Source organism: Rhinatrema bivittatum, chromosome 15, assembly GCF_901001135.1.
Source record: "Rhinatrema bivittatum chromosome 15, aRhiBiv1.1, whole genome shotgun sequence".
NCBI lineage: Eukaryota > Metazoa > Chordata > Amphibia > Gymnophiona > Rhinatrematidae > Rhinatrema > Rhinatrema bivittatum.
In genome coordinates, this window is record NC_042629.1 from 1,515,488 (window position 1) to 1,542,119 (window position 26,632).

A 26,632-nucleotide genomic window follows, 5' to 3' on the forward strand; every position below is an offset into this window, starting at 1 on the left:
CGAGTACCTCCCCAACATCCTCTTCAGTAAACACCGAAACAAAGAAATCATTTAATCTTTCTGTGATGGCCTTATCTCTCTAAGTGCCCCTTTAACCCCTCGATCATCTAACGGTCCAACTGACTCCCTCACAGGCTTTCTGCTTCGGATATATTTTAAAAAGTTTTTACTGTGAGTTTTTGCCTCTACAGCCAACTTCTTTTCAAATTCTCTGTCTTATCAATGTTTTACATTTAACTTACCAACGTTTATGCTTTATCCTATTTTCTTCTGTTGGATCCTTCTTCCAAATTTTGAATGAAGATCTTTTTGCTAAAATAGCTTCTTTCACCTCCCCCCCCCCCCCTTTTTTTTTTTTTAAATTTAGAATTTTTATTGCTGTGATACACGATAAACAGGTACAACCCCTATTAAATTACAACAGGCATCGAGAACATGAGTCAAGGTCAAAAGAGAAAAAACAACATAATGCAGTAGCAACAGCAAAGTTTGTGTAAATATCCCCTGCCCCCTCCCCCCATCATGCCTTAGAAAGTCCAAGTGGTCTTGAACAGGAATACATCACTCCAAGCTGCAATAACTCTAGGGCTACACCCAGAGTGGTAGAGCGGTAGGAGTTAAAGTTTAAATAGAAAATAGATCATATGAGATCTTAAAGAGTCTTGAAGATTAAGGTTCTCCACGAAATGTATGGTTCCCAGATTAGGTTAATTTAGGAAGTCTTTGGTATTTCAGTGCTGTAAGACGGTATAGAAGGCAGACACTATCCAAGCGTTGTAACAGTTCGTCCGAAGTAGGTGGTTGAGGCCTCTTCCAACGATAGGCGATCTCCATTTTAGTCGCTGTACAGACTTGCTGCACTAAGGTCTGAGCATGGGGAGGTAGAGATTCGCATGAGGAGAAGAGTAACGCCTGCTCCATCGTAAGTAGGCAAGGCGTGCGAAGCAGGTCGGTCAACAGCCTAGAGATGTAGGACCAGAGAGGGCTAATAAAGACACAGGTCCACCAAACATGAAGAAAGGTCCCTTCCTGGTGGCAATTCCGCCAACAGCGACTGTCCACCTGAGGGTAATATCGATGTAGCCTCGCCGGCGTTAAATGCCATCTGTATAGAATCTTGTAGTTGGCTTCTATAATCCGAGTGGACACATTGCCACGAGATAATTTGGAGAATATGGAAGTCCATTCCTCTTCAGAGAGTGATTTCTGGAGATCAGCCTCCCAAGCCTTCATATGTGCATGTTTACTAAACGGACGAGTTAGTAGCTGCTGGTAGAGCTTGGAGATGAGGCCTCCCACAGCCTTAGACGAGGCGCAGTAACCTTCAAGTAGGGAGCGTGAAGGAGCCATAAGTCCCCTAGATTGAACATACAGTAAGAAGTGGCGAAGTTGCATGTATGGAAGAAATTCTGTGGCAGGTAAATGGTACTTATCACGAAGAGTGGAGAAGGATAATAGTTGGCCCTGCTGAAGTACGTGGCATATACATGAGATACCACTAGCTTTCCAACGCTCATAGGCTTTTTTGGGGAGTCCAGCCGGGAACTTTACGTTGTGGAATAAGTAAGTGAGTGAAAAGTAGTCTTATCTCCCCACCAGCCGGTACCTCCATTGCTTCCATACGTTGTAAGTTTGTCTGGTGCAAGGTGAGAGCTGGAGGTTGGGTCTCCACGAGTTATCAGGTTGCCAAAGGAGTGAGGCCAGAGGGGCCGGCGCAATCCAGGCCTGTTCCAAGGTGACCCACGGTTTCACAGCAGTAGTGCAGTGCCAATCGATAATGGGCCGGAGCTGGGCAGCCGCGTAATACCATGTCAAATTAGGAAGCCCCAGTCCACCCGCCGATTTAGGCTGGTAAAGAATATTTTGAGCCACTCGAGGAGGACGACGTCGCCACAAGAAGCGGAGCAATTTCCGTTGCCATTGAAGTAGCGTGGCCCGATTGAGTGATATTGGTAATGTCTGAAAAAGGTAAAGAAACCGTGGCAGCACATTCATCTTTATGGTAGCTAAGCGACCAATCCACGTGAGCGGTAGGGAGCCCCACTTCTCCAAATCCAACTCGATTTTCTTAAGTAGAGGAACATAATTATGCTGGTACAGATCACATATATTATTACTCAAGTACACCCCAAGATATTTAAGTTTGGTGGTCGCCCACCGGAATGCATGAGCTTGTTGTAAGTGGCCTACTATGTCGGGGGGGGGCAGGTGAGGTTCAAAATCTCGGACTTATCCCAGTTTATCTTGAAACTGGAAAGGGCACTAAAGTGAGCTAGTTCCGACTCGAGCACCGGGAGAGATCCCACTGGGTTACCAACTGTGAAAATGATGTCATCAGCAAAAAGCGACAGTTTGGGCTCACAAGTGTGTGCGGGGAAACCCTTGTACCTTTGTATTGTTTTGGATAGAGATGGCCAAGGGTTCGAGAAAAATGGCAAAAAGTAAAGGCGACAAAGGGCATCCCTGCCTGGTACCCCTCTGTACTGGGAAGGGAGTAGTGTATCTGCCATTGATTTTGAGACACGCTAAAGGGTTGTGATAGAGGGCAGAAATCCAGTTATGAAAAAAGGAACCAAACCCCCATCTCCTGCAATGTTTGGAACAGGAAAGGCCAGTGAACCATGTCGAAGGCTTTCTCTGCGTCTATGGCCAAGAGTAGATGGGCATCCCGACTTTGCCTGGCCCCCCAGATGATATTGATAATTTTACGTACATTGTCACTAGCCATACGGCCTGGTATAAATCCTGCCTGATCTGGGTGTATAATATGCATAATGAAGTTATTAATCCTATCGGCCAAAATCTTCGCCAAGATTTTTATCCAGGTTAATTAGTGAAATCGGCCGATAGGAGGCACACAAAGCTGGATCCCTGCCGGGCTTGGCTATAATAGTGATGCCCGCGTATTAGAGTCTGGGTTTAGCTGTCCCCCGCCTCTTAGATAGTTAAAGTGACTCTGTAGGTGTGGAGCTAGGACATGTCTAAAGGATTTGTAAAATGTGGCTGTCAGGCCATCGGGTCCCGGGGCCTTACCTACTTTGAGAGTTTTAATGACCTCAAGGATCTCAGGTGTCGTGATTTCCGCATTCAAGCTATCTTGCATGTCCTGCATGAGTCTGGGAAGAGGGAGATCGCAGAGGTATTGCAAGATATCTGCAGCCTGAATGTGGGATTCAGCCGAATATAACGTTTGATAGAAATGAAGAAATTGCCGCGTGATAGCGGCTGTAGTCGTTTTGATCTGCCCCTGGTCGTTCTTGATTTTAAGAATGTGGTTTTGAAATGATTGTTTTTTCAGCTGGTGTGCCAATATCTTGCTTGCTTTATTGCCCCCTTCAAAGTGAAGTTGTCTAGAGAGGTTAAGTGCATGAGTAATGTGATCAAGCTCCAGTCTATGTAGCTCCTCCCTGGACTGATTAAGCAGCGTCCGGAGACGAGTGGAGCCGGATTTACTGTGCTGAGCAGTTAAATCCGCTATTCTAGCCCGTAGGCGGGAACAAGCCTCATCCTTCTTCTTTTTAACATAGGAGGAGTGGGAGATAAAGTGCTCCCTGATATATGTTTTAAAGCAATCCCACACAGTGACTGGTGAGGAAACGGATCCAGCATTTATGAGAAAAAATTCTCGTATCACCTGCATGGTGGTCTGTGTAAACTGAGCCTCTTGAAGAGAATCATTAAGCCGCCAAAATTTGGAGCCCTGATCTCCGATGGGCAGGCGAAATTGTAGGGAAACAGGGGCATGATCAGACCAGGTCACCACCCCCACCTCAGGACTACGAATCCGGTGAAACAAATTTTTATCTACCATCAGATAATCAATGTGAGTATAGGAATCGTGTGGTTGGGAGTAGAAAGAGTAGGACCGGGAGTGAGGGTAAGTGGCTCTCCAAGAATCCACCAGGTTATGCTCTGATAGGAGATCCCTGAGGGCCCTGGAGTGCACCCTGGCAGTGTGAGTGAACCCCTTAGAGGTGTCCAGAGCTGGGGACAAAGGTACGTTAAAATCTCCTCCCACAATGAGGGAACCCTGTGCATGTTGGGTGAGAATATGGTGAAGGTGTCTAAAGAACACCGCCTGTTCTCTGTTCGGGGCATATACTGTGAGGAGTGTGAACTCCTGATTAAACATCGTAACTCCCAGTAACAAGTACCGACCCTGTGGGTCCGCAACAACCTTCTTACATTCAAACACCACATGGGATGCAAAAAGGATGCCCACTCCTGCATACTTAGCATTTTTATTTGCTGCAGAGTAAAACTGATTTGGAAATTTAGGGGACTTCATTAGGGCTTCATATCTACGCTTTAAGTGCGTTTCTTGCACGAAAATTATATCCGGCCCTGTGGAAGCTGCCTCTTTATAAAAAAGAGATCGCTTTTGAGGGGAGTTGAGTCCCTTGACATTGAGGGACAAAACTTTAAGCCAAGCCATACAGATGGTCAGAGACCACACTCAGGACCCGCCAAGAAAAAAACAGCGGCCCTAAGTGGGCAAACAATACCAACTATGGTAATGATGAATGGCCTTTTTGAGTCTAAGGGCAGCGCTACCATCCGGGAGAAAAAATCAAGAATATCGCAGGAGAACAGAGAAAAGAGAGAACCTACCATTAGCAAAAAATATGCAGCATGGAGGAGTAACACACCCACAACCACAATAAGAACAGCACGAATTAGCATGACCCCTGTATGGACCCAGGCATGTCTGTGGTCCCTAAAGAAAAAAACGCCTGCCATAGTCTGCTAGGAGGCTATCTCCCACCCCAAAAAGGGGAAGTGAGTACTATCACAGAAGCAAGAGACGGCGACCTCCCCTTCCCCCCCCCCCACCGAATAAACACATGAGAAAAGTAAACCATTCATCCGTTTGACATAGTTCGCACCAACTTGAAAACATTCTGACCCCAATACAACATTGTGATGACCGGCTAAACCTAGAAAACTAAGGAAACCTTTTAGTTAAAGCATATAAGGAGATCAGGTCAGACCCTGAGCGGAGGTGGGGCCCCCTGTTTGCCGCCGTAGTCGACTGCTCCTCTTTCCCACTCGCTGCCATGCCGGTGGAGGCACTCGGGCAGAGAGAGAGCCGGTATTCTTTGGAGGTGGCTGGAGGCCCACATGGCCCATAGCAGCAAGGCTCGGTATGGCCTCCTCCGGTGTCAGATAGTTATGGGCGACACCCTCGTGGGAGATGGAGAGTCCAAATGGATGGAGCCACCAGTATCGTATCGTTTTGTGGCGTAGGAATGTGGTCACTTCCCTAAAAGCCTGTCGGCTTTGTAACGTTGCTTGCGATAAGTCAGGGAATATTGCGATTTTTTGGTCGTTCCACTCCCATTCATTTTTCTCCCGGGCCGCCGCGACCCGCTCCTTGATTTTAAAGGAGGTGAAGCATACAATAATATCGTGTGGGCGATTGGGCTGGGGGGCTCGCAGGGCCCTATGAGCTCGGTCAAATTGGATGTCGGGAGGGTCGGAGTCCGCCGCCGAGCTGGTCTCCCGGAGCAGGAAGAGGCAGAAGTTGCGAATTAACACGTGGCAGTCCTCAGGCCTCGACGTCTCCATGAAGCCCCTGAATCGGAGATTGTTCCGGCGCGCCCTGTTCTCTAGATCAGCGAGTTTTGCTGTTAGTTGAGCATTCTCGGCTCGCAATGCATCACAAGCGGTCTTGTTGGCATTTATTTGTTTGGCCTGATCCTCCACTCGTACATCTATATCGCCGACGCGGTGGTCCAAGGCCGTGAGGTCCTCCTTAACCTCATCCACGCGGGCTAAAAGTTCCTGCCGATACGCTTTTAAGTCAGCCCGTATCCCGGCGAACCACTCCCTGAATTCGGCACGGGACGGGTGTTCGGAAAAGGAAGCGTCCCCAGCGGCTGGCACGTTAGTAGCAGGATCAGATAATTCGGCGCTCCAGGCGCTGCCATCTTGGCCTCCGTCTTCCTCCATAGGAGGATCGCTCACCGTTTTAGAGCCATCTTTTTGGTAAGAGAAGCGTTGGAGATCTGTAGTTTTTTTTCCTGCTGGTCATCTTACAGGTAGTCTGCGCTCTCTCGGTGCAAAAGCTAGTCAATAGGTGCAAAGAAGTCACGGATTGCAGAGGATTTAGTGGAGAGGCAGCGGGAGCTCAGGAATCAGGCGGCCATCTCGTAGCGTGACGTCACGCTCCCCCACTTTCACCTCCCCTTTTAACCATGCCGGTAATCGTTTTGCCTTCTTTCTACCTTTCTTAATGTGTGGAATACATCTAGACTGTGCTTCTGGAATGGTATTTTTTAACAATGACCACGCCTCTTGGGCATTTTTTGCTTTTGTAGCTGCTCCTTTGAGTTTTTTTTCTAACAATTTTTCACATTTTATCAAAGTTTCCCTTTTGAAAGTTTAGCACGAGAGCCTTGGATTTGCACCCTGTTCCTCTTCTAGTCATTAAATCAAATTTTGATCATATTATGATCACTATTGCCAGTCTGCTCATCCGCATAACTGCTCAATTTCACAATCCCTATCACTCCGTCAGAGATCCCCTGTATTTTATCCCATGCTTTCATGAATTCAGATACTGTCCTTGTCTCTGCCACCTCCATGGGGAGGCCATTCCATGCATCCACCACCCTCTCTGTAAAGAAGTATTTCCTTAGCTTACTCCTGAGTCTTTCACCCTCATCCCATGACCCCTACTTCTGGAGTATACTTTGTTGAAAGAGGCCTGACTCCTGTGTGTGAAAACCCTGGAGGTATGTAAACGTCTCATTACCCCTGTTTGGCCTTTCCTCTAGGGCAGTGGTTCTCAACCGATGTGTCGCCAAGCACATGCAGGTGTGTCGCCACACTTCCCAGTCCCCTGCTGACCCAGCTGCTCCCTCCACCTGGGCTTAAAACGCTGAAAGCCCGGGCGGAACGCGGCAGGAGAGCTGGAGTCAGCAGCACCGGCATGCTCTCTTCTTCCCGCCCCCCCTGGCCCTGAAGAGGAAGTGGTGATCAGTGGGTGCGTGCGCGGGAAGAAGAGACCATTCTAGTGCAGGTAGCGTTGGCCCGAAGAAAAGAAAGGTGCAGCCTGAGAAATGAGCAGCGCGGCTTGGAGAATGCCTTTAGGGTTAGAAGTGGAGAAGGCTGCTGCTGCCGCTAGTTCGGGGGAGAGAGTGAGTGAATGAGCAAGCACGTGTGTTTTAGATCCTGTGTGTGTGTGAGTGAGATAGCATGTATGTGAATGATTGAGAGGTTGTAGATGTGAAAGAGAGTATGTGTCTGATTGAAAGCTGGTTTAGGTGAGGGAGCATGTGAGTATGTGATTGAGAGCCTGTGTGTAAATGAGAGAAAGAGAGAGAGCATGTTTGTAAGCTTGTGAATGAGAGTCTGTGTGTGAGAGAAAAGGACAGCATGTATGTGTGTGATTGAAAGCCTGTGTGTGTAAGCCTGAAAAGATAGACATCATGTGTGTAAATGTGTAATTAAGAGTCTATATAAGTGAGAGAGAAAAAGCATGTGTATATGTGAGTGATTGTGAGCCAGCGTGAGAAAGAGAGAGGAGAAAGTTCCAAGCAAACCACCCCTCCTCCTGCTAATTCAAAACAATCTCAGGGCACCTGGATATCAAACATTCCCAGGTATGCAGAGCAAAACATTTTTTGTATCCTTATTTTTCATCCAAGAAAACAAACCGGTAATCGATCCAAGATGGCTGACAGCAACAAATACAGATAGCTGGATCGATGTAAAAAAGGACTTTATTGAATCTTGCCCAACTCTGGCCGAGTTTCGCTCAAAGAGCTGCCTCAGGGGCTAGTATAAACAAATAAAAGTACTCACATACATATAAAATGAGACAACAGATAAAATGCATTACAAAAATAAAAGATGTAATAAAAAAATTATAAAACCTAATAGTAAATAATGATATAAAGCCAAATACTAAGTCACATTGGCATAGATAAAATTAACTATAAAAAAGTGACAATGCCTTTAGATATTTGCACACACATATGTATACAAAAATAATGTTTGTACAGATGCAAACACTACATATAACCTGATACCATTGTCACTTTTTTATATGTATGTGAGTACTTTTATTTGTTTATACTAGCCCCTGAGGCAGCTCTTTGAGTGAAACTCGGCCAGAGTTGGGCAAGATTCAATAAAGCCCTTCCTTATTTTTCATTACTGGGTCTTTGTGTCAGCTATTTTGAAATATTTTATTGGTGTCTGATTTTGTATTTCTTGATTTGTTTTATAAGGATTTGTGATGTTTCTTTTTTTTCCTTTGTTGTACTACATACAGAGACTCTGTCTTATTGCAGTTTCCAATTCAGTTTTTCTGCATGCTTTTAGTTATGCATTTCGGTCTCTTTATTCTTTGTTAGGTGAGGGTCAGCACATGTGATTCAGGTGAGGTTCTCTGCTGGCGTGTAGTTTCTGTGTAGGGCTCTATAGCAGCCTGACTTGGTCCATTTTCCTAATAGGAGATGAATTGGTGTCTTAAGGCCTGGTGTAATATTTCAGTGTTGCCTTTTCTTAGGTAAGGTGGTTACTGTTAAGTGCTGGAAATTGGTGCTGTTTTGGTGTGGGATGTTTACTGTTTATGAAATTTCTGTTCAGACAGTATACGTATCTTTTCCTTGTGTCATTCTTAACAATAAAACTAATACTGGATCTTTATTTCCGCCGTAAATTGTAATAAGCTGTGTGTCACACATGTGAGTGTGGTCTGTTAGGTATGTCACGATGGGGAAAAATGTTGAGAACCACTGTTCTGGATATACATGTTTAGATCTTTAAATGTAACCCCATATGCTTTAGAACAAACACTACTGACCATTTTAGTAGCCACCCTCTGGATCGACTCCATCCTGTTAATATCCTTTTGAGGGTGCGGTCTCCAGAATTGTACACAGTATTCCAAATGCGGTTTCACCAGGGACCTATACAGGGGCAATATCATCTCCCTTTTTCGCTGACCATTCCACTCCCTATGCACCCAAGTATTCTTCTGGCTTTTGTCATCGCCTTATCCGCTTATTTGGCTACCTTGAGGTTATCAGTTACGATCAACCCCAGATCCCGCTCTTATTTTGTGCATAGAAGAATTTCACCCCATACGCAAGGTCCTTCGTTTCGTTTCAGTTTAAACCAATGTTTACTCCTAAATTCCCTGATTTTTCCAAAGGTGACAATTGCTTTAAACTGATATTCACCCTAATTTAGGCTAATTAAAAAGCTGCTCCAGAGCTGCAGATGCAGCATTTAAAGACCTCCAGCCACTTCTGAAAGCCAGTGTGGACCAAAGCACCCGCTGTGCTTCAAGTCCTACCCTCCAGTGCTGCTAATACCATGTTTCCAGTCCTGCCTCCTCACCCCCAAACAGCCAAAGTGTCTGCTATCTGGTGCTGCGAATACATTTGAAACAGATCCTGTCCACCAGAAGCACTTCCTGGGCAAAAGCAAAAGTGCAATGCTTGAAAGCACAGGAGTAAGCCTACTGCTGAAGAAGAGAAGCCTGGAGCCCCCACCAGTAAGGATGAATGCTGTTGCAGTGCAGGGGAGTCGGGGAGGGGGAGAGGGAGATTCTTGGCAGGGGATGAAGGTAGAGATGCTGTTGAGTGGGTGGGAGAACTTGCTTAATATTGTTTTGATCTTGGCTTCTGTCCACCAAAATAAATTCTGATTTTTACCTGGAAAAATAAGAAGTCATTTTTTTCAGCTGATTTCTCCTGTTTTTGTTCTTGTCATAATGAACCCTATGAATTCCTAGGAAAAATAAAGAGCAATAAAACATGAAAATGAAGGTCCTTATCCTTACTGTTCCGCTCTTTGGGCTTTTTGTAGCCCAAATTCATATTTTAGCAATAGATGTAGCATGAAAAGCATTAACATCTGAAAGAATGAAGAAAAGAGATTTATTTTTTTTAGAGCCTAATAAAAGGTATAAAAAAAAAAATCTTAAATAAAATGTCACGAGTCAAGAATAAGAACAATAAAAGAATCATTAGAGCAGGGGTCGGGAACCTTTTTGGCTGAGAGAGCCATGAACGCCACATATTTTAAAATGTAATTCCGTGAGAGCCATACTAACTACAACCCCCCACCCTCCTGACCTCCCCAAGACCTACCAAATTAATTTACTACAACCCCCCACCCTCCTGACACCCCCAAGACCTGCCAAAAGTCCCTGGTGGTCCAGCAGGGGTCCGGGAGCAATCTCCTGGACTTGGGCTGTCGGCTGCCAGTAGTCAAAATGGCACCGACGGCCCTTTGCCCTCACTATGTCACTGGGGTCGTCCAATGGCGGCGGTAGCCCCTGTGACATAGTAAGAGCAAAGGGCTGTCGACATATGAAAATAGAATTGGGACAAAGAGGAAGGAGATCCAGAGATCCTGTAGGCATTTAGATAGCTAGGTAGACACTCTCTAGAAAGAACTGGGTCAGTGCTTGGCAGGCTTGTAGTGATGAGAAAAGACAGCGATTGATATCAGGTTACAACCTCCCAGAAACCAACTGGATTGGTGGTGGCCACTTATTGTCCAGGAAGGCCATGAAGATCTAGAATATAGGATGCTGGAGCAACAAACCTCTCTGATGTACGAGTTCTTAACTTCAGGCAATCTTGTTCTCTTTCTGTCTGGCACATTTCAGCAGTGCTTTACCGTAACACATCTACGGCTGAAAAGGACTACAGATCTGGCCCACTTTACATTTCCTGTGCTTTAAGCGGTGCATTAAGCTTCCTTGCAGACTTTGGTTGTATTCATATAGACACATTTGATCTGTTTTGGTGTTATGTAACTTTACTATTGCTTACTATTAGTTAATCAATGGAAGCAAATTGCCTGGTGGTCTGAACTGTGTATTTATATTGCAGGTGAAACTGCCATTCAGTGCACAAAAAGTCAGTTCACTTTCTAGAAATGATTTTCAATCCTTGCTGAAAACATACAGACTGAATTCTGAGCAGCTGGACTATGTCCATGATATACGACGCCGCAGTAAAAATCGAATTGCAGCACAGCGCTGTCGCAAGAGAAAGCTCGACTGCATCCAGAACCTGGAGAGTGAAATAGAGAAATTGGTATGTAACAGTGAAATGGTGTTTCTTCCTCTGGTTGAGAGGGGGTGGGTTTGGAAAAGCATGCAGAAATTAGGTGGCAGATATGCGCGTAAACTCACTTTGAACATGAGCTTGCCAGATCTGCCAGCATAAAATCCAAAAATCTGGAAACGGCTATGCTCAGTCTGGGCAGAGTTAAGTACAAGCATGACATCTGTGCATACAGATGGGCAGCTTTGTAAAAGCTGCTCCCTGGGTCTCACAGCACCACAAGCTAAAGCTTCAGGATCTGTCACATACTCTGTCTGTTTCCTCCTGCTCCTTTGTTCTTCCAACTCAATTGGAAGTAGGGCTGGGATCTGGTACATTCAAAGCAAAAAAGCCCATGTGTGTCAGGTGAACCGTTAGATGCCTGAAGGGCAAAAGGGGGGTGCTTAGAGAGCAAAAGGAAATAGCAAAAAAGTGCTAAAATAATTTTTTGCCTTGATCATTGGTGAGGAGGATGTTGGGAACAAATCCTACTTGAAACATTCTTTAATGGCAAAGATTCTGAGCAACTAAAACAAATATCTGTGACAGTGGAGGATATAATAGATCAGATTGGCAAACTAAAGAGTAACAAATCACCAAGTCTGGGTGGGCATTCCAGAGTTCTAAATACACCAAAGCATGAAATTTCAGACCTGTTTCTGGTGATTTGTAACCTATCTCCTATCATTTAAAACAGCTATGTTATATGAAGTTTGGAAGGTGGTCAATGTGACACCAGTTTTAAAAAGGGCTCCACGGTTGATCCAGGAAATTATAGACTGGTGAATCTGATGTTGGTGCTGGGCAAAAAGGTAGAAGCCATTTTTAAAAACTTATGCACTGGCCATATAGATAGATATGGCTTAATGGGGAAGAGTCAACATGGTTTCAGCAAAGGGAAGTCATACTTTACCAATCTTTTAGATTGTTTTTAAGGTGTAGATAAACCTGTAGATCAGAAGTTCCCAAAATTGTCCTGGGGGACTCCCAGCCAGTAAAGTTTTCAGATTCACAATGAATATGTATGGGATAAATTAGCATGCTATGGAGGGTAGTGCATGCAAATGTATATTGTGGATATCCTGAAAAATTGACTGTTTTGGAGTTCTCCAGGACAGGTTTGGGAACCTCTGATGTAAATAAAGGTGATCAGGTTAATATATAGTGTTCTTGGATTTTCAGAAAGCATTTGAAACAGTCCCTCATGAGAAACTCCTCAGGAAATTAAAAAATCATGTGATAGGAGGCAGTGTTCTGTTGTGCATTAATAACTGGTAAAATACAGGTAACACATAGGGTAGGACTAAATGATCAGTTTTCCAGATGGAGAATCATCATTAGTGGAGTACCACAGGGATCAGGACCAGGTCCTGTGTTGTATAACATTTGTAAATGATCTGGAAAAGAGAATAAGTAAGGTGATCAAATTTGCAGATTACACAAAATTATTTGAACCATGAGGGAAATAGTTAGGAAAAAACTGAAAGGAGCAACTGCAAACTTTGAGTTTAGCTCAGGCATGGATATTATTTAAAAATACCATCTTGGAAGCCCAGAATGGATGTATTCCACACATTAGCCTTCTTGCCAATTTTTTTCTAAACGACTACCAGCATGGTTGAAAGATGAGGTGAGAGAGGCTATAATATCTAAAAGAACATCTTTCAAGAAAGGGATCTGAATGAAGAAAACGGGGAAACAGCATAAGCACTGGCAAGTTGGATGCAAAGCATTGATAAGGAAGGCAAAGAGAATTTGAAAAGAAGCTTGCTGTGGTAGCAAAAACTCATAAAAACGTTTTCAGGTACAATCGTAATAAAAAGCCTGAGAGGTAATCAGTTGGACCATTAGATGATCAAGGGATAAAAGGAGCACTTAAGAATGACAAAGTCATAGCAGAGAGACTAAATGAATTCTTTGCTTCATTATTCACTAAGGAAGATGTAAGAGATATACACACGCCAGAAATGATATTAAAAAATGATGAGTCAGAGAAATTGAAACATCTCAGTGAACCTGGAAGATGTACTAGGGCAAATTGAAAAACTAAAGAGTAGCAAATCACCTGGACCAAATGGTACACATCCCAAAGTGCTGAAAGAACTGAGAAATGAAATTATGGACCTGTTATTGCAAATTTGTAAACTATCAATAACATCTGAAGGCTGGAAGGTTGCCAATGTAACGCCAATTTTTAAAAAGGGATCAACTGGTGATCCAGGAAATTACAGACCAGTGAGTCTGATGTCTGTGCCAGGCAAAATAGTAGAAAGCAAGTTTGCTTACCGTAAACGATGTTTCCGTAGATAGCAGGATGAATTAGCCATGCTGTCATGGGATCTGTCCATCAGGTCCGGGAGGCGGAGCTTGATAAAGCAGAGGTTGATTTTTGAGTCCCTCTGCGGCTGCGCGTGAGTTCCCGCGCAGGAAGTACAAGATCTCCTCAGTCTGTGATTAAGCTGTATTGTAGTTGAAGACTTGGTGACTGCTAGGGAGGAGGGTGGGTCAGCATGGCTAATTCATCCTGCTATCTACGGAAACACCGTTTACGGTAAGCAAACTTGCTTTTCCCGTCGATAGCAGGGCTGAATTAGCCATGCTCTCATGGGAGTCCCAAGCTCCTGATCACGTTAAGAATAAGGGCGAAGGTGGAACGTGATCAAAGGAGAATGGCAGTCACGGAACCTCAGAGGATAGAGAGTGCAAAACTGCTTGTCCTATTTTCGCATCTGCAGTGGCTTGTTGATCCAGGCAGTAATGCGAAGTGAATGTGTGGAGGGAAGACCAAGTAGCTGCCTTGCAAATGTCTATAGGTTGTACATTTCGAAGGTGAGCCCATGAAGTTGATAAAGCTCGTACTTGATGAGCTGTAGGTGTGGAAGAGAGAGGTATGTTGTTTTTCTCATAACAAAATTGTATACATTGAACGATCCAACTGGAGATGGTACGTTTGGAGACAGGCAATCCTGGAGCCTTTGGATCAAAGGAGAGAAATAATTGTGAAGGTCTAGAAATGGAATTTGTTCTGGACACATAATGCTGTAGTGTTCGTTTACAGTCTAGCGTGTGGAGAAGTTTTTCCCGAGCATTATGGTGAGGTTCTGGGAAAAAGGTTGGCAATTCAATACTCTGATGTGAAAATGTGAAACCACTTTTGGTAAGAACGATGGATGCGTTCTAAGTACCACCTTTTGTTGAAAAAACTGTAAATATGGAGAATAGTGCACTAAGGCTTGTAATTCACTCACTCTTCGTGCTGAAGTTACTGCAACAAGAAACACTACTTTCCACGTGAGATATTTGAGATGAGCCGATTCTAAAGGTTCAAACGGTGGAAACATGAGCTGGTCTAGTACTGTGTTGATGCTCCATGGCAACTGGAGGACGCAAATGAGACAGTTCTTTAATGAAATGAGAAAGGAGTGGATGGGTAGAGATAGATGTATTATTGAACAGTCTATGATAAGCTGCTATGGCACTGAGATGTACACGAATGGAAGAAGTGGCTAACCCAGTGTCGTATAGGGTGCATAGGTAGTCAATAAGCCTTTCTGGCGGGCAATCAACAGGTTGTATGCCCTTGGAAATACACCATAAGGAATAACGTTTCCACTTATAGTTGTAATTGCGCCTGGTGGACAATTTTCTGGATTCTAGAAGGATCAATTGTGCCTGCTGTGATATATTTTGCTCCGTTAAAAGGCACCGTTCAACAGCCATGCCGTCAAATGAAGAGAGGCATGTAAAGGATGCAATAGAGTTCCCTGATCCTGGACGAGAAGGTCGGGACGTCGAGGGAGACGTATGGGAGGTTCCTGTGACAATCGGAGCAGGAAACTGTACCAAGGTTGACGCGGCCAAGCTGGAGCTATGAGGATCAGGCGCGCTTTGTCCTCTATGCACTTCTGAATGGTCCTCGTTATGAGGGGAATGGGAGGAAAAGCGTAAAGGAGGTCTCGGGATCAAGAGATCAGGAAAGCGTCCTGAGCTGTTCTGAGAAGGCTGGGATGTATGGAGCAGAAACGAGGGACTTGCGCGTTGAGCTCTGTTGCGAAGAGGTCGATGGTTGGGGTTCCCCACCGTTCGAATACATGTTGGGCGATGTCCGAATTGAGAGTCCATTCGTGAGGATGGAAGATGCGACTTAACCTGTCCGCTCTCGTGTTGACCATTCCTGGAAGGTAAGTTGCTTGTAGATGGATACAATGCTGATGAGCATGATGATAAATAAGTAGTGTTTCCTTGCAAAGGGGCCATGAACCGGATCCCCCTTGTTTGTTGATGTAAAACATGGCTACCTGATTGTCCGTATAAATCATCACTCTGCGGCCTCTCAGGTAGTCTTGAAACGCTAGAAGGGCGTTGCGGATCGCCCTGAGTTCCAGCAAGTTGATGTGAAGGCTCTGTTCGGACAAGGACCATAGACCTTGTGTCTCGTACACTTCCAGGTGTGCTCCCCAGCCCTTCCGTGATGCATCCGTGGTCAGGACCATGTTGTGACCGGGAATCCGGAACAAAGCTCCCTTGGATAATGTGCTGGGGGATAGCCACCAAGTGATCTCTTTTTTTCATTTGGGCAGTAAGTGTAATCTTGTGTGTCAACGGCTGAGTGTGTTGCCTCCATTGACGCTTTAGCCCCCACTGTAGGTGTCTCATATGTAACCTGGTGTTGGGAACCATAAAATTGGCCGCCGCCATGTGACCCAGGACCACTAATAGTTGTCTGGCTTTTGGCGATGGAGAGTTCAGCAGTTGGAGTAGAAGAGTTCGTAAGTGTAGTCGTCTGTCTGCTGGAAGAAAAGCTCTGCATTTGGTGGTGTCCAGATACGCCCCTATGAACTGCAACTGTTGGGTAGGCTGCAGATGCGACTTGGGAAAGTTTATCACTAGCCCCAACTCCTGTAGGCAGAGAATAATCTTTTGGAGATGGCAAATCAGGTTGTCCTGTGTCGGCGCCACGATGAGCCAGTCGTCCAGGTATGGGAAAATCGTCATACCTTGTTGTCTGAGATAAGCCACCACCACCACCATGCACTTGGTGAAGACCCTGGGGGCAGCTGACAACCCAAAGGGGAGCACCTTGTACTGATAATGTTGATTTTGGAAACTGAAACACAGGTAACGCCACGATGTGGTGTGGATTGGAATATGGGTATAGGCATCCTTCAGATCGATGGAGCACATCCAGTCGTTGGGTTGTAGGAGAGGAAGAATGGTTTTCAAGGATACCATTTTGAATTTTTCCTTTACGAGGAATTTGTTGAGTTCTCGGAGATCTAGAATCGGACGTTGACCCCCCGATTTCTTTGGTACAAGGAAATACGGGCAGTAAAACCCCTGGTTTCTCTGTGAATAGGGAAGCGTCCTGATGGCTCGATGTTGGAGCAAAGTGGAGATCTCCAGTTGAAGTTGATCCTGCGCCCTTCGATGTTGTAATATGGGAGGGCGAGGTAAAGTTGGTTTGGATTGAAATTGCAGCTGGTAGCCTTGAGAACAATCTTTAATACCCATTGATCGGAAGTAATGTGTTCCCAGACTGAAAGACACGCCTGTATTCTCCCTGGTGGTGCAAGGGAGTGTGGTGGTGGCTATATTCTCAAAAAGATTGCGCCGGCTTGGATGCTGCCGCCGACTGCTGCGGTTGCGAACGCTGAGCACGAGGTTTTCCCCGCCTCTGGAACTGCGGTTGTTGAGATTGTTGCTGCGGTCTTTGATAGGTGGGATATGAAGAAGGCCTGTAGGCCTGATAGGAACGAAACGGTCTACGAGCAAAGGTAGAACGCTTATTGGAAGCGTATGTTCTCCTTGGAAATTGAGAAGAAGAAGTGGATTGCAGCGATTGTACTGCTATGGCTTCTTCCTTGAGCTTCCCTACGGTTTCTTGAAGTTTTGTTCCAAACAGGTTGTCACCCGTGCAGGGAAGGTTAGCCAGTTTATGATGTACATCCTCCCGAATCATGCTGGAGCGTAACCATGCTGTACGACGGGCTGCAATCGAGATGGCTGAAGCCCTGGAAGAAGTTTCCAGTCCTTCGTAAATAGACCTGAGAAGGTGCCTAGTGCACTCTTCCATATCATGAAGCGTTTGCGGTGGGGCTTCTGCTGAGGTCGTAAGCAAGCCTTTCGTTGCCTGAAGACATTCGTATAAATATTGCACCATGTAAAATTGGTGGTGCATGATTCTTGTCGTCAGCATTGTGTTCTGAAACATTTTACGACCCACCTCATCAAGATATCTATGATCCCTGTTAGGGGGGGTAAGAGGAGTGAGTCTTTGATCTTTTGAAACGCTGCATCGCAGACTCCACCACAATGGACTCATGTGGCAATTGTGGTAATGAGTATGGTGGATCCTTTTTCATTCTGAACTTTAGATCAGATTTTCTGGAGACCGCTGAGATCGCCTGCGGTGTTTCCCAAGACTTTAATAGCACTTGATGCAGCAGATCATGTGGTGGTAACGCCGTCGGTTCTCCTGGCGTTTCAAATATCTTGAGGAGGCCTAGAGTCTCCGCTCGGGGGTCGACCTCTTTTTGTAGCTGCAACTGTAAGATGTTACCTATCTTTTCAAGAAATTTAGGATAAGAGAGGTCCTCCGGCGGTGAATAAGGTTCAGGAGGTTGCTCTTGCGGGTCGGAAGGGAACCCCGTGGAAGAGGAAGGTGAAAGAGAAGGGGAACGAGAGTCCCTGGTGTCTTGCGGACTGGCTGGAAGCGGGCATGTATGCACCGGGGACGTAGAATGAGGAGCGCCCAACATCGAAGTAGTAGCCGGTGGAGCTTCGGGTTCAGATATTGGTGAAGAGTGATGAGACATCACAAATGCGGACTCCAACATCTCGTAGAAACCTGCGAGAGATTGAGAGAGCTGTAAGAAAGCCTCCTTGGCGTGTACCGGCATGGAAGGTTTTGGACGGATAGTTAACTCCGGATCCCGTTGAGGAGATAACGGACGGTGAACCGGTGAGGTGGAATAGCTTGGAGCTCTCGAGGTGTGAGTAGAAGAAAGGTAGACCGGAGATTCAGTCCGACGTCTGGACCTTGAAGAAGAAGATCGTGACGAGCTAAGTAGAGTCTGCCGACTTTGTTGCCGTGACTTCTTTGTGGGAATGATGCCGGTGGGTATGTTTGTAGCCGTGACAGCTATGTTTAGAATGACTATGGTCCCGTTTCCCAGTTCGTGATGAGGTAACCAATTAGTGGTTTTGAGCTCGTGGAAGTGAATACCGATTGAGGGGAATGATGCTTCCTTTTTCGCTGTAAGAGCATGGGCTGAACACCCTGCCCTGTGTTGTTAAGGTTAGACTTTCCAGACAAGCTATACCATTCTCGGCGGCGTTGAGAAGGTTCAGTTACTCGTACTCTGGAAGGTGAGTCGGAATCCTTGCAAGCCGCCGAAGTGGGTGAATCATTTGCAGGATCTTCCCGTGTTGAGCAGTGCTCAGAGACCTTAGGTGTTAAAGTCGGCGCTGAAGGGGGCGCGGTTGGGGGTCGGCAAGCGTTGTGGCGCCGAATCCGGCTCAGACATGGACGGCGCCGGTCCCTGCTTCGCGCCGGTCGGCGCCGATCCCGGTGTTGAACTTATCTGCGCCGATCCCAGCTTCGCAGTGCATTGCGGTGCCGTGTGCGTCGAACTCCGACTGGGCGCCGTGTGCGCCGAAGAGAGGGCCGGTCTTTCCCGCGCCGTGGAGGGCGGCGCCATGCGGTCAGAGGAAGTTGTCGGCGCCGTGTGATGTTTCCTCTTTTTTGGAGGCGGCGGTGACGGTGCCATAGATCGGCGCGGTAGATTCGACGTATGAGCTATATGCTCTGGTTTCTTTTGCGGCCGAGTATGCTTGTCTGCGCCGTGTTTATGGGCACTACGAGGCTGCGACAACGGTGGCCCGGTGTCCCCAGAATCTACTGGAGGACGCGGCGCACGCATCGAGGACCGATCCCGGTCCGAAGAATCAGGACCCTGATCCTTACTTCGTACATTGTCGCAGGAAGCCGCCCTTTTCCTTATTTGTGAAGTTGTCTTCGCCGGTCCCGGCGAAGAGTGAGATTCGGATGGCTCCGATGTGCTGAGGAGCTCTTGCAGGCGGTAGGCTCGCTGCCATTGCGCTCTTGGTGACATCCGAGCGCAAAATTCGCATTCCTTCACTTTGTTTGGCGCCGAGGCAGCGATAACAGCGGTCGTGACCGTCTGTTACTGACATGACTCTGCCACAGCGACATCTTTTAAAACCTGACTTTGACATGAGGAGATTGAAGCTCCGCGTGCGTTCCCGCGCGCGGAAAGAACAGACTGAGGAGATCTTGTACTTCCTGCGCGGGAACTCACGCACAGCGGCAGAGGGACTAAAAAATCAACCTCTGCTTTATCAAGCTCCGCCTCCCGGACCTGATGGACAGATCCCATGACAGCATGGCTAATTCAGCCCTGCTATCGACGGGAAAACTCATAAAAACAAAATTGCTGAACCTACAGATAAGCATAGTTTATTAGGACAAAGCCAACATGGATTTAGCCAAGGGAAGTCTTGCCTCACAAATTTGCTACATTTTTTTTTGAAGGTATAAATACACTGTATCACCTTCAAGTTTTATGGATTTCCAGAAAACATTTGACAAAGTCCTTCATGAGAGACTTCTTAGGAAATTAGAAAGTCATGGGCTAGGTGGCAGTGTCTTACTGTGGATTGCTAACTGGTTAAAAGAAAATAGAGAGTATGGCTAAATGGTAAATTTTCTCAATGGAAAAATGCGAATAGTGGAATGCCCCAGGGATCTGTTCTGAGACCAATGCTTTTTTTTTTTTTAAATTTAAAGCTTTATTAGCAAAATAAAATACAGGTAACAAGGTCTCATGGTTACATTAAACTTTTGCCAGCATTTTTCTTGTGATCATATACAATACAATAACATTATACATCAGTTATTAGTCATTAGTCGTCCCCTCCCCCCCATCGCCAAGCACATTGCTAAAATTACATAAGATATCATAAAATCACATTAAGCAAAAACGAATACTATAGACTCCATAAGCCACTGAGCTAGGATACATATGTAGTAAGTTTATACTAAGTCAACATAATTTCCTATTTCTAATCATTGTTCTCTTGTTGCAATTTTTGTAAGAAGGTAAAAGGTCTCCTCATTGGATATAACAATTTTATTGGCCTTGTGATGTATATCAGGATATTAATGGTCCCCAGACCTTTTGGTACACCTTATTTATTTCTTTAAGAGTTTTTTAATACCTGTATTCGTGGGTACATCATATCGTTTTACAGAGAACTTAATGAAATACATAGAACATCGAAGGGGGAAAGGGGAGGGCAGGGTTGAACAGAAAGGGAAATGCGGAATGGCTTTAAGAAAGTCAACAAGCAATAAAACTAAGGCATAATGAATGGTAACTTAAATACAATATAAATAACTTATAAACACTAAATGGGTACAGGGTTACAAAAGCAAAAAATTTGAGCTATGAGGTGAATTGTACATTATACAGGAAAAGGGTAATATGTAAATGCAGGAGGGTAAAAAGAGTAAGCAGGTAACGAAGTTCAAGATAATAGGGAAGGGTAAATAGAGGGTGAGTAGGGGGAGAACGGGTTGATTTAAGAGCAGAATAAGAGAGGTGGAGAAAGCGGGGAGGTGCTCTCTTCAGGGTATGCCTGTTTGAAGAGCCAAGTCTTGTTCTTTTTCTTAAAAGTGTGAGTAGATGGCTCTAAGCGTAAATCAAGGGGTATAGAATTCCAGAGTGCAGGACCTGCAACAGAAATGGCTTGCTCTTTCATGGAGGTGAGTTGTGTAGTCTTAGGTGAGGGGAGTATATAGGCAACCTTTGTAGGCAGATCTGGTGGGGCTGTTGGAGGAAAGGAAACGGAGGGAGTCTTCGAGCCAATGTATATTATGGGTGTGTAAGGTTTTGTGGATAAAAGTTAGGGTTTTGTAGTGTATACGGTAAGGGATGGGGAGCCAATGGAGTTCTTTGAGGACGGGGTAATGTGGTCAGTCTTACGTGTGTTAGTGAGGATTCTAGCCGCTGCATTCTGCAGCATTTGGAGCAGTTCGGGAGGCCTAGAAGTAAGGAATTACAGTAGCCCATTTTAGAGAAGATGGTCTCTTGGAGGAATGTGCGGAAGTCATGGAAATGGAGGAAGGGTTTAAGTTTTTTAAGAACATGGAGTATGATAGATAGGGTGGTGAGGCCAAGGAACTGCGTTAGTGGGGATATCAAGATCGGTATCAGTGATTTGCGGTGTGTAATGGGGTAGGAGATAGGGGGTGAGGTACATCAGTGGGTGGGGTAATGGATACGGGGGATGGTGTATGTAATCATGATGAAAAGCAGAGAGAGGTAGAGCATAAGCTATGGGAGCCGTGTTAGGAGGCTAGAAAGAAGTGCCTGATCCACTAGAGGAGACTATGGCCCAGGAGAGAGCTGAGTCAAGAGATTCGACGCATGGCCCCTGTAAGAGCCAGCTGTGAAGGAGTAGAACAATCTCTGGAGGACTAGGGCAAGTCAATAGGTGGTCAGCCAGAGGTAGGCGCAGCAATTAGAGAAAACTTGCCTGGGTTCCTCACAGCAGTGGGATGGCGAAGCAGTTGAAGAATATCCGATTGAGGTGGGACGCCTCTGGTAGAAGGCAGGGGGAGCTGTGCTGAAGGGCAAAAGAGGGGGGGGAGCAGCATCAGGGGGAGCGCAAAGAGGCGCACTAAGGGGCAGGCCCCTTTGGCGCTGGAGGCTCACCTGCGTGCTTATGAGGATCTGTCACTCATCGCGTCTATTCTGACGTTGGTGGGTGGAGTCCAGGGCAAGCCACAAGGCGACCAGGAACGGCGGCGTCCAAAGTGGAGGGCTGAGGCGGTGTCCGGCGATTCGGGCGAGGCGCTAGGCGGCACAGGGGCCTCAGGTAAGCCCGGGGCATTCAGTGTGGTCCAGCGGTCCGGGGAAATCCGATGGTCGGCGCAGTCGGGTGCAGCCCAGCAGACGGTGAAGTCAGTACGAGGCGACAGGGCCTTCCCGGGGCCCAAGGGGGGCTCGGGGCTGGTCCTGGAGGGATGCGAGGCACGGGTGGAAAGGTTGTGACACAGGGCTGTGATATGTTCTAGGTTCTGTATGTTATGCAGTCGCCTAAGAATGGTCTGGACAGATAAGGGCTTTTCCAGTGGTAGGCTAACTCAATACGGGCGGCAATATATATCTGCTGGCATAATCGTTGTTGATGAGGTGCCAGCCCCTCTATGGCTTTCCCTAATAGAACAATATGAGGCTCATTAGTGTCTCCTACACTAAGTAATTGGGCAATCCAATCAGCAATATTACTCCAATAGGGTGTAATTATAGGACTTTGCCACCATATATGAATGTAGCTACCTATATGGCCGCAATTCCTCCAGCAGCTTTCTGATACAACAGGATACATACTATAGTCGGCTGGAGTATAATGCCATCTGTATAAAATCTTTTATACAGTGTTCCTGAAGATTAGCTGATATTGAGTATTTACATGCTCGAAGAAAAATATCTTCCCATTCATCCATTGAGATCCAATTCCTAAGCCTTCATAAAAGGGGGTTTACTTATTGATTGGTCTTGTAGAATTCTATAGATTTTTTAAATTGCTCCCTTTAGCCCATTCGCTTGTGTGCAATATTTCTCAAACAGGAATTTACCGGCGCGGAGAGTGTGAGAAGTTGCATAGATAGAAGGAAATGGGAAATTTGCGCATGCTCCAAAAAGTTTAGGGGTTCATTATTGTGTAACATTGATATGGATGCGAGTGAGAAAACTTTCCCTTGCCTCAAAAAAATGTCCCACTTGCGTCATTCCTAGAGTTTTCTAAGTAGAAAAAGCTAAAATTTGGAACACCCATTCCTCCACTCTCTCTAGATCGGCGGTCTCTTTTTCCATATGAAATTGAATATCTTCCTTTGCAGCCTCTGCAATAAGGCTAGCGTTAGATAAATTGGGAGTGTTAAAAACAAATAAAATGAACACACTACTGAGACTTCTTTAACTATGGCTATTCACCCTAGCCATGAAAAAGGTTCCCTGTGCCATCTCATTAAGTCTCTGTCTATAGCTCTCAGCAGTGGGTCATAATTTAAAGAAAAAAAGCTTTGTCACAACCGATCCGAGGTAAACTGAGAGAGTTCAGTGATTTTGACGTCCATCGAAATGGGAGAGCCGCCTGCAATGGACGGGTGACGGACTCGGGTACATTAATGTTGAGTATCTCTGATTTCTCTAATTTTACCTTGAACCCAGAGACAGCGCTGAATCATTTAAGTTCCCCCATTACTATATGCAAAGATTGCTGGGGCTTAGTCAGTGTAAAAAGGATATCGTCAGCGAAGAGTGACAATTTAAAACCCCATAAATGCTGTCCATTCCCCTAATTCTGGAGGGAAAAGGTTCAAGGAATAACACAAATAAAAAGGGTGAAGGAGGGCAGCCTTGGCGAGTACCTCGAGCAATGGGGAAACTATCCCCATACCCTCCATTAACTTTTACTTGTGCTTTTGGAGTTTCATATAGTTGTTGTAGCCATCTTAGGAAGTATTCGCCAAATCCCATCTTTGCAAGTGTCTTAAATAGGAAGGGCCAATGTACCATATCGAACGCTTTCTTGGCATCGACCAACAGTAGCACACTCAGGGTTGCTTCTTTACATACCCACCATATTAATTCTATAATCCTGCGTACATTGTCAGATGCTGACCTGCTTGATATAAAACCTGCTTGATCGTGGTGTACTAAGGCAGGAAGTAATTTATTCAGGTGTTCTGCAAGTATTCTTGCCATTATTTTGATATCTAGGTTGATGAGGGAGATTGGGCGATAAGACCCACATAATGTTGGGTCCCTGCCTGGCTTTGCAATGACCAATATCCCCGCAGTGTTAGAATAGGGTCCTAATTGGCCTCCGTCTCTCAATGAATTAAATACGGTTGTCAGGGGGGGTAACTAAAATATGGGAGAACTGTCTATAATATTTACTTGATAGTCCGAGACCTAGGGACTTCCCACTTTTAAGCATTTTTATCGCTTGCAGCACCTCAGGAGATGAGATAGGGCTATCTAGCATCTGTTGCTGTTCAGGGGTTAAAGTGGGCATATGTACTGAGGCCAAGTACTGGTCTATATGTACTAGTGATATAGATTCATTAGCGCTGTACAGGGTGACATAAAAGTTAGTGAAACACTGGCGAATTTCTGCAGATTGGGTTACAATATTCCCTTGTGGATCTTTCAGCTTTGCTATCTCATTCTGTAATTGCATAGTTTTCAGGGGTCGCGCCAAAAAACGGCCTACCTTATTACCTCCTTCAAAGTAGTTTTGCTTAAGCAGTTTCAAATTATGGACAATCTGTTCATTATTTAATGATTGTAAATCTCTGCGAGTGGCACACAATTTTTTAAAAATTACCTCAGATTTGTCTGTCATATGCTTTTGTGAGAGTATCTGTATCTCCTTGGAGAGCTATAATTTTTTTATGCTCCTTAAGCTTTTTGCAATAAACTGCTCGTGAAACAAAATGTCCCCTAATAACCGCTGGGGAAAAGTCCTGGGGTGTCTGGAGATGAAAATATTCCAATATAGTTTTTTCAGTGCTGTTAACAAAGTTAGTATCCTCTAGCAAACTTTCATTTAAGTGCCAATAGACTTAGAATAGACTTAGTTTTTGGGTACTTGCCAGGTTCTTATGGCCTGGATTGGCCACTGTTGGAAACAGGATGCTGGGCTTGATAGACCCTTGGTCTGACCCAGTATGGCATGTTCTTATATACCACAGTCTACATCTGCGAGGGAAACCTCCATCCATATGGTTGCATGGCCTCTAAATCTATTCTCATAACCTTATTTTGCATCGATTTGTCCACCAAGAAAGTCTATATGTGAGTATGTGGTGTGGGCGTGAGAGTAAAAAGTATTCTGGTGAGAAGATGGATGCCTTTGGCACCATACATCCACTAGGCCCCAGTTATCTGACAAGGACATGTGTCCTCCTAGCTTTCACCAATGTGGATGGAGTATCCTGGAATTATCCAGGCTGGGTTTTAGAGTAAGGTTAAGATCATCTCTCAGGATTAATCCATTAACATACAGGGATAACTTCACCTCCATCTCCTGGAGAAAGCATCCCCGGTTAGTATATGGGGAATAGACATTAACCAACGTCATCACTTCTGCCCCTGCTCTAATGGTACAAAAATTGACCCATTGGATCTGCATACTGGTGTATCACTTCGTGCACAAAGGCTTGGGATATTAATAAAGCCACACCAATGTAACGGCATCCCATTGTGCTGGATGCGTAAAATTGCGAGAGATAGTCTTTGTTTGAGTAGCCCCTCATGTCGTTTTCTCAGGTGTGTTTCCTGCAAATACACTATGGTCGCTTTATGGCTTTGCAATTCCTGAAACATGAGTTGACGCTTCCGATATGTGTTGAGGCCTTTTACATTGTGAGAAGAACCAGACCATTAGTACTGTAATACCACTTTGATTCCTATTACCAAATATACCCGTTTTATCCCAGAGAATACCCAAATATGAAGTCTAAAAATAAACGTGATCAACATTTGTGCATGGAGACTCCACCCAACTGTTTCCCTGATTATCTGAAGTTCTGCTCTACCCTCCCAGCAGATCACCCCATCTGTGGGGGATGCAGCAAGCATCAAGTAGGACGCCAAGTGGATTCATAACCTCCCAGTCTCCCACTCACCGCCCCTGCATTATGTCCATATATAATCAACTTCTTTTGTTATAATAATTCCCCCAATGAAACAACCGGAACTAGAAAACAGCGTGAACAATTTCTGCGCCTGCATAGCTAACTGAAGCCTGGGCTCTTAAAGTCAGGGCCTTGAGCTTAGACTGAACCAATGGCATTCAGAGATGGATAATATGTAAGGAAATAGTTAGTATTTTAGTCTTTCAGTTTCTCAGCCCTGGTCAGACATGTTGGAGCCTGGATCTTCCGATTGACGGTGCAGTCTGCGGCGACCATTCTTCACGCACTGCCAGCATGGATTATTGTCCTGCTTTGGTAGGGGATCCAGTTTAGTCAGGATAGCGAAATTAACAGGCAGTCCTGCATTTTTAAAAGCTTCCACCGCTTCAGGTAGCGATTTCACCCAATAGGAGACTCCCTGGTTGGAGAAAAAAACTCCAAACAGGAATGTCCACCTGTATTTTATTTGTGCTCCTCGCAAGGCCCGAGTGGCGTCCCGCAATTCAAAGCACTTCACAAGGAAGTGGGCGTTAGATCTTGAAATATAGTTATCCTGTGACTTTCCCATTGTTATTCAGATTGTTGCTGGGCTGCTTCATGTATCTGTGATTTTTGTTGGAAGCTGTGAAGGCAAATGACAATGTCTCTGGCCTTGTCGTCGACTCTTGGCCCTAGTGCTCTATGCGCCCCTTCAACTTCCACCTTGATGGGTCTGTTAGTGTAGTCATTTGTTGCTGGCACTGCTTTTTCCAGAAAAAAGGCACAGATTTATATGGCAATCTCTGTAGTGTCTTTGTAAGTGTCTGTCTCTGGGACTCCCTGG

The 26,632-nt window shown here is 45.4% G+C and overlaps 1 protein-coding gene across 6 annotated transcripts in view; it reads left to right on the plus strand.

The window, feature by feature from the left end:
* The window catches only part of BACH1 (BTB domain and CNC homolog 1), a 286,366-nt gene that overhangs the window by 63,558 nt on the left and 196,176 nt on the right, over positions 1–26,632 (plus strand). For all 6 annotated transcript variants that reach the window (XR_003852950.1, XM_029579253.1, XM_029579254.1 and 3 more), the window contains one exon: positions 10,860–11,066. Coding sequence is in view for 5 of the 6 variants with exons in the window: in XM_029579253.1 (XP_029435113.1) it covers positions 10,860–11,066 (207 nt within the window). In the remaining variant the exon portion in view is untranslated. The remainder of the gene's footprint in view (positions 1–10,859; positions 11,067–26,632) is intronic.